Source organism: Exophiala aquamarina, assembly GCF_000709125.1.
Source record: "Exophiala aquamarina CBS 119918 chromosome Unknown aczIA-supercont1.65, whole genome shotgun sequence".
NCBI classification, from domain to species: Eukaryota; Fungi; Ascomycota; class Eurotiomycetes; order Chaetothyriales; family Herpotrichiellaceae; genus Exophiala; species Exophiala aquamarina.
The window spans coordinates 6,876-15,035 of record NW_013550523.1 but is presented as its reverse complement, the minus strand read 5'-3'; the positions used below and the strand labels follow the sequence as shown (position 1 = coordinate 15,035).

Here is an 8,160-nt window from a genome sequence, read left to right as displayed (position 1 = left end):
GTACAGTACAGACGTTTTCAATTGAGCTTCTACGGTTTACACTCTTTAAAAGATTCTCAGTCTCCACAGTGGCGGGTTCCACCAGTTACACTATACCATAACCAGTCGTAGTGCCTCCGCATTCATGGGATTACAATACACCACTACTAGGACACCCTCCAAAGCGGCGAGTAGAATTACTTTCGCTCCGGCCAATGATATGCTCTTTCCTCTATTGTCGCGGAACGGGGAACCATTTTTCCGGTGGGCGACACCGTTTTCGAAAGTGCCGAATGGAAACTGCCACAAGTGTCCGAGCTGGGCATACAGTACTTTTGATTCACCGATCGAAGCCCGGGCCAGATCTATCATGTTAAATAGTTTAGATTCCGTAGGCGTCGGATTGCCCGAAAATCCAAGCTCATATCCTCTAAACCATCACCCACGGTGCAATTACATTGTCTAAATCCTCGATCATGGCCAACTACACGCGTCCCGGATTGCTCATAGAAATCCCAGCAGATTTAGCTCTCGATGTGCACATTTCTCAAAGAACCCGGCAAGTCACGGCAGATGAGATATACGGAATCTGCGGCAGTGCATATCCCCAATGTGGTCGACAAGGGAGTGAATCGCGGATATATTCTGTGAGCACAATATCCATTGAGTTCAATCATAGGAAATCTGAGCCTCTAGAACATGTTTCGAACTCAGATGTGGCTGAACAACTAGATGCCCTTGGTTTTCGCCACAACACAATAAAACTATATGGTGAATGGTTGAAGAAGCACTTTGGCGCTGAAATTTCAGTTGACGAAATTCAAAAAGCTTGCGACGCCGTTTTAGAAAACCATTACGACCTTGCACAGCTCTATGAGGATCGAAATCTAGATTTCTTTTCTGAAAGCGGTGTCGAACTCGAAGTTGCTCGCGTTTTCACTGACTTCGTCGAATGTTGGGTCAATGACTGTTATTGGCGTGCTGATCAAATAACTAGATGTGGTCGGCGTTCGTTATATATACGGCACAACGAGATGCCATAGCTCGCAGTTATTCGTTACTTGTGTCATTGGGCTACAACATCGTTCCAAAATTGGCTAGAACTCTACATCCTGACTTCCTAGTACGATAAGGACCACATAAGTCTGGGCACCATGTAATGAAACAACCTAGTAATGAAACAGTAGTTTTTACGCGCACCAGAGTGATACAATCATGATTTGCTTATTCTACAGACTCATTAGTACTAAATTGATGTATGAATGGTGCCAGTGTGTCATCCAAGTGTCTATTCCGCGTATGATTTCTAGTATTTAACTGCACAGTAGACCTCGCTGTCGCCTCTAAGGCCTCCATACCCTGCCTAGCCTGCCTAAGCGTCTCAATGCTCGCAGAGACCGTATTACAGTCGATTGCTACTCGCGGTTGTCTCCAAGTAACTAGCTCATCTAGTTGTGTACGCTGAGTAGCAAGTTGTTGTGATTTTAGCGTAATATCCCACTGTAGCTTATCTAATACCTTGCCGGTTTTTCGAAGTAGTAAACGGACTGGTCGAGAAATGGTCTCACGCTGTGAAATTTACTTCGTTTCCTGTCGTATTTGGCGTTGATTTAAAGGCGTACGAATAGTACTTAGTTGACAACGAGGGAAGTCTGTCATGTCGAAAAGGCACGCTCAGAGGTTGTGAGATATGCGGAAGTGGTTCAAACACTTGCAACATCTAGAGTTGGATCTCAATCCGTGAGATGATACAGTATCTCTGTTGTGAATTATGACAGTGGAAGCAGATATTCATTATTGTTATTTTTCTACTCTCTCAGAATGTAGAGAGTGTAAATACACTATGGTCCATTGTCGATGTATATGCCTCTTGTCCACTTGTCATTCCCTCGTAGACCCAGAGAGAGGAGCGAGGGAGTCGTGATATTCGGCGGTGGAAAGTGAGGAAGAAAAGATTGCCGCATTAGGACTGGGGGATTACCCTTTGGGAAGTTCGTGCCCCAGCGCGCATAGCCTCGTTGTGGAAGTGACAAATATTAGCAGCCCCCGAGGCACCAAGCGGCTTGTCATGGATGCAAATGCTTTGAATCCACCCGTGTTCTCATCGAGCTCTGTAGGTGTTACCGTGGCCGAACTTCTCATCCACAGCCAAGGTGTGGCGTATCTACCAGCCTCATTGTTCGGCGGGCGAGGGATGAGGCTGAGGGCCGTTGATCACATGTGATCCTGTTGACAGCACACGCATGGCGGTCTAGCTACTCCGAGACGTAACAGCCGTCCCTGTGCTCGTCGTCTTGTCCTCCGCGCAACTACCATCCATTATAGTTATCTAGCAGGCCTGGAAAACATGTCCCCCCAGATATGAATGGGCACACCGAAGCCGCGCCTTACCAGGAGCGGAACGAGAAGCTCTACGAGGAGTAAGTGATGAATCAGGCTGCATTTTCGACTAACATCCTTCAACCTAGGTGGTCCCAAAGTGAGCGAATCGAAGTCTTCGTGGGCCCTGATGATGGCGAGGAAGAGAGGTTTCTAATTCCGCGGGACCTCATAGCGAAACGATCTCTGTATTTCCGCGAGCAAGTAGCTCGGGGCCCTATACTCATCCTCCGAGACGTGTCGCCCACGGTATTCCGAAGATAAGATTTTATCGCTGGTGCCTTAGCCCCCATCCCTCCATCGAGCCTCATGTCACACAAGAAGACGTGGAAGGTCTGGCATTGCTTGCCTATCAATATCAAGTGTCTGAACTTGGGAATCAAGCGGCAGACTGGCTTGAAAAGATGTATACATCTAGACAATAAAACCTCCGGCGCGAGATGATCCGGCAGGTGTACCAGGAATGTGACGATTCAACTAGCTGGCTTCGGCAGTTGGCTCGGGAGATGTTAAAGACCATACTGGAGGACCGGAGATCGAACGAAGTCAAGGGCTGGCTCGAGCTGGTTCAGGCCAACTGCGACTTCGCCAAGGACTACTGTGAGGTGTTGACGCATCGATGGAGTCTCCGAGATATCGCTAAGGGGGAGGAGTGTCGATTTCATGACCATACACAACAAACCCTACCAGACGAACCTGGACAAATGGAGTTGGCGACAAGAGGGTTATTTCCGTCGTCCTGTCCTTTTCGAGGATGGGGTTGTTTCCCGGACGTCGCCACAAATGAGGCGCTTACATGTAATTATTGGGACCGGATCAAGATGTCAAAGAGGGTGAAGAAGGAAAGGAAGGAGGAGAAGAGGAAGAGAAAGTCAAGTAAGGTGCCTTTAATCACTAGAGGACCAGTCGCAAATGGAGAGCTAGTTGCATGGGAAGAACCAGTACCAGAAGAACCAGTACCAGAAGAGCCAGTACCGGAAGAGCCAGTACTAGAAGAGCCAGTACTAGAAGAACTAGTAGAAGTGCCCGTGACATGGGAAGAACTAGCGGAAGTGCCCGTGTCATGGGAAGAACTAGCAGCAGTGGCAGAAGAAGTAAAAGAAGGCGGATGGGAAAATCTTAGAGCTTGATATCGCTAATAACCAGTTAGCTGAGAATAACGAGACGGAAATGTGTATCTCAAGTTCGATCATTTGGGGCTACTTCTCGCCGCTTTTCACACTCTCGCTTTCACTTCGTGACTCCCCCTTCTTCGGTCTCGGTTCGACAGTGGTCGTGCTGTTGCCGGCACTAGGGCATTCGCATAGATATATCAGACTGGACAGAGACTTGTTTAGTGAATGAGAGGTTGTTACTTATATCATATCCACAGTCGCGCATGGAAGCTCACAAAATAGTCCGGCGCTAAGCGACTTCCAGGGGAGCTTGTGTTGCTGACAAGACCCTACACTCCGACTTATTTACGCTATAGGATTACTGGCGCGCCGTACTCAGGGGATGCGTGGCTTTTTATTTCCACTCAAGTTGCTACCTTGCAGAGAATTTCACAGGTTATTGATGTCAAGGACGCGTTATTTGTTTCACTTGATGCAGAATCGGCTGTTCTAGATCGATTTGCTAGCTATTATATATACAAGAAGAGAACAGGAGCCATAGAATAGAAAACAGAGACAATTTTGGCATCCATGAGCTGCATATCGAGGGGCAGGACACGATGGCATAACATTGTTCCGCGCCAAGCCCTGCACCCTTCTCCCCGCCATCACCTACTAGTCGCGGGGCGAGGATATGAAATAGACGACGCCATATTTTTTTAATTCGATTACGGTTAAGTGAAAAAATAACTTGGAAATCGAGTTCGCGGTTTTTGTGGTTGACAACAACAACGCGACCTTAGTTACCGGCGCAACAGTTGTGTGTTGTGGAATGATGTCATTTGCCAAGCCCGACCCATTTCTCACGAGCCGGAGTTTATCACCCATCATTGTTCCATCAAGTTCTGAAATCATCCTTTAGTCGCCAGAATGGCGCAAAGCCTTCAGACAGCACCTCGGGCCCGCGAAGCATACGGTGCGCCCCGGCATCCGTCTGATCCTCTTGTCTTGCAACCGTCCCCACGCCAGATCCGGTTCCTGCACCCTGGCTACCCTGACGAGCACTCCCTCCTGCTAGTCCTTCCTGCACTCGACAGTCCGAACGGCATTCATCACCAGACAGCCTTGGATGCGTGCGCCATTGTGGCGGATAGTCGATGGGATGGCTTCTTCACCCTCGATCGACAGGGCGCCGAACGCGTTTCCACCGATGACATGGGTGTCTCCTTAGCCGGAGACGCGTATTACTTTCAGGTCCCTGGAAGCGATGGCGAGTATCTTGAGACTATGTTACTGGCCAGGAACTGACACAATTAAGGCATTGACAAAGACTACCCTGTTGTCCCTACTTTTGCTGAGTGGAGGTTCCCTCACACCGGTCTTCCTACGCGCTGGCTTCGCGATCCTATCTTTGACGCGAACAGCACTCGACGCTGCCTCCTTTCGAATGCGGTCAGTCTCCCGGAGACTGCTCATATTGTCCCTCAGAATCCGGCCGATGAAGAGTGGTTCAACGAAAACGGGATGGCCATATATGGGCCACTCCACAGCAGCACAAACACCATGAGATTCAAGGTAGACGTGCATCAGTACTTTGATCGCAAGCCCAAGTTCGTCATCGTTCCGAAATACGACAAAATGGTGGTGCACATATTCAATTGTCAGTCGATCGAGGCGCGCGAAGCCATCGAGCTTTTCCACAATGTTCCGGTTGCCATCACTGAGCAGAGCTCACGATTCCTGTTGGCACGTCTCGCCTGGACCATCTTTCCGCTGCTTGAGACGTTCTTGAGGAAAGGTGTGAAACGACGCTTATTGCGCAAGACAGACGACGGCTTCGTAGTAAGAGAAGAGAATGCACACAGTTGCACCCAAGCCTGGTTATCCGCCAGACCGCGCAGTGCAAGCCCCTCGAAGCGACCTCGAAATAGCAATACTGAGGCGCAGGATGCCCCTGGCTCGGACTTCGAGGGCTTAGGTGACTGGGAAGAGCGGATAAGGGGACGCAAGAGACGGCGCCGGTCTTCGGAATATGGTACACTGGACTCTCAATCCACCGACAGCAATGACTACGTCAGTTCTGGCAGCGAGGTGTCTGAATCTCGCGACGCAAAGCTGCTTCAGTGCCTTAGAACCTAAACCTACCCTTAAATGGTGCACTCTTTTATTCTACTGGTCAAATTTCGATGAAGAGCTCCTCCTGATCAGTTGAACTGTCGGAGTGGGACGGCACGGGCTCCTTATGCTCGCTGTGAAGCACATCTCGAAGACATCCTTATGATCACCGTAGAAGATATGGCGCCGTGCGTCGTGTGCTTTGACGAATAACATCGGTCAGTACTTCTGAATACCTGGCGGGAGTGTCTTTGTTAGGTGAGACCGATGGCATGGAGTAGGATGCGTACACAGCAAGGTCAGGTCTTGGATCGATACTATGGTAATAAGAGATAAGTCCGAGCTAGCGTAAACCTGAAATTTAGATGTCAACCCTGCTGCTTAAGGTATCGACTGGGACCTCTTGTTCTAGTGCTGGTGAGAGATGTAGTCATCGTGTTCATTATCGAAACCTCTCACGCGAGAATTAACGGTGTCTAAACCGAGCGACGGATCATTATGACACGTTTAAGATAATTCTACGTCCTTAGTGGGCGTCTTACAGTCTTACACCTACCTGGACTTGGTCTATCTCTTGAAATCTGTCGCTGAAGATTTCATAGAAAATACTACATCATAATGGATAAAATCCCTAAGGATTATGGTGATCCCACTAGTCTTGTGGATACTATGTCGCTTTTACACGCGCGCACGCGTCCCTTCTGCACATAGACTGGGCTTGAAGTCATCCTCTACTGCAAGATTCGCGTTCCTTTTTATTTAGCAGCGTCGAGCCACTCTTCCACATTTGAAGCTTTGCAAGTTGATTCATATTAACAAGAACACATGGGTAGCCAAGATGTTAGGCCTAGATCCTACATTCACAACCGTCTTCTCACAAGATGATAACTTCAGTCGCAACGGCTAGGTTTCATTCTTGCAGAGTAGCTTTCCTGCACGGTAACAAGATCATTAGCCGATTTCTAAGGGTGAACTATACCACATAAGCTAAGAGAAAGGAACCAGGGAGGATTCATCTCCCTGTTCAAGATACTAGGCTCTGCAAATGGGTATGCGTAAGTGTTGAAAGTGAGGGCAATCAGCCTCATGACAGCCTCGTGGCAGCCTTGCTCAGGGAGTCTGCCTATCGTCACCCCAGGTGACGATAGCATACTCTGCTGCCTAACAAGAGTGTGCTGTATTTAATACACTCTTCTACACCGTCGAGTTATAGACTTATTCACCGAGACTGCAATCCCTTACGAAGTTCGCCTTTCTCCAAGTCAGTTCTCTTCGGCGCTCAAAGGAGGGTTTGCGAGTATCGAGCACGCCTTGGGGAAGAGTACCGCCGTCTTCAACGTGGTATCGAAAACGATCACCGTCTACGGTTCTCACCAACAATACGAGAGAGCTATTCAGATGTTGGATCACAAAGATCATGCCAGGAGCCTTTCGTCTGATTTCGCGGCCAGCTCCGAAGAATGTCCCATTTGTTTTGACAAACGTGACACTCCCGTGCAGATGTCGTGCAGGCATCGTTACTGTCTCGATTGCTTTGAGAACTGCTGCTTGTCTGCAGCGTCGACGAGCATGGATGGCTTTCAGATCAATTGCTATGGCGATGGAGGGGCATGCTCTACTATATTTACCTTAAAGGAGATAGGAGAAGTCCTCCCTTCAGCGACTTTAGGGATATCCTAATCTCATGACGGCTTCGTGTACATCGGATGGAGGAGATTAGCCAATCATTTACATATTAGCTTAAAAAATATCCATGAACAAGAAAAACGTCATCGCTTTGCGTAGTGATCCCACAGTAACAGCCATACTTTATAGCTCAGCTATATAGGCGTCGTTGCGAGGTCTTCATGCACTCATCCTAGAAGTGGCGGTATAGTTAGAAACGGTATCGTACAGAATGGCAAGCCGATTATTGGTTGCTTCGGCCTGGGCGCAGCTAACCGAACACAGCTAGCCGAGGGGTCATCACTTAGTTGTGGATACATTGACTTTGTTACAGATTGTGAATCATGGAAGTTTGAATTGCCAACGTCTGGTACACCCAGCAAGAAGTTCTGAATGCAGTACTCGAGTTTGCGGAAGCGTCCCAAAGATTTAAATCACGGGTTCCGGCGACTGCGCCGAGGGTATGACATAGGCTGTAGCGAGGCACAAAGTTCGCACATGTAAGATAGTTCCACTGTAAAGATAGGTCGAGAGACAAACTCAGTAGGGTAGCCCTATATATCCCATGGGAGAGGTCAGGCGTAATTGAATTTCCTCCTCCTCCCGTCTGTACACCCAGCACTCTTTATTCAGCCCCCAGATTTCGCACCTAACTCAACCATACAACTGTCCAGCTTCCTAGATCTGAACGTGCTCGACGTGACTTAATACATCCAACCGCCATTAGAGTCAGGGGTGGCCCTAGAATTCCAGTCGAGCCCCGGCACGGAGCCCTTCCTCCTTGAACGCGCGCAAAAGCTCTCTCACGGTAACAAGTCTAGTTCGAGCCTCCGGGGTCGAAGCCTCCCACATAGTTTTGCTACTGACATGTTTACACTCGTGACAGATTTGTAGGAACGATTCTAAGAGTGTCGGAGCCTGGTTGGCT

At 48.8% G+C, this 8,160-nt stretch overlaps 2 protein-coding genes across 2 annotated transcripts; both read left to right on the top strand.

Annotated features, from left to right (window-relative positions):
- Positions 1 to 455: 455 nt before the first annotated feature.
- Positions 456 to 1,111, top strand: A1O9_13107 (uncharacterized protein; the record flags this gene model as incomplete). Its single annotated transcript, XM_013397979.1, has 2 exons — positions 456 to 926; positions 977 to 1,111. 2 exons carry the CDS (start codon positions 456 to 458, stop codon positions 1,109 to 1,111), a joined length of 606 nt encoding a protein of 201 aa, XP_013253433.1.
- A 3,271-nt stretch (positions 1,112 to 4,382) lies between these two features.
- A1O9_13106 (uncharacterized protein) lies at positions 4,383 to 5,591 on the top strand (the record flags this gene model as incomplete). Its single annotated transcript, XM_013397978.1, has 2 exons — positions 4,383 to 4,693; positions 4,877 to 5,591. The coding sequence occupies 2 exons, from the start codon at positions 4,383 to 4,385 to the stop codon at positions 5,589 to 5,591; spliced, it is 1,026 nt and encodes a 341-aa protein (XP_013253432.1).
- Between the last annotated feature and the right edge of the window lie 2,569 nt (positions 5,592 to 8,160).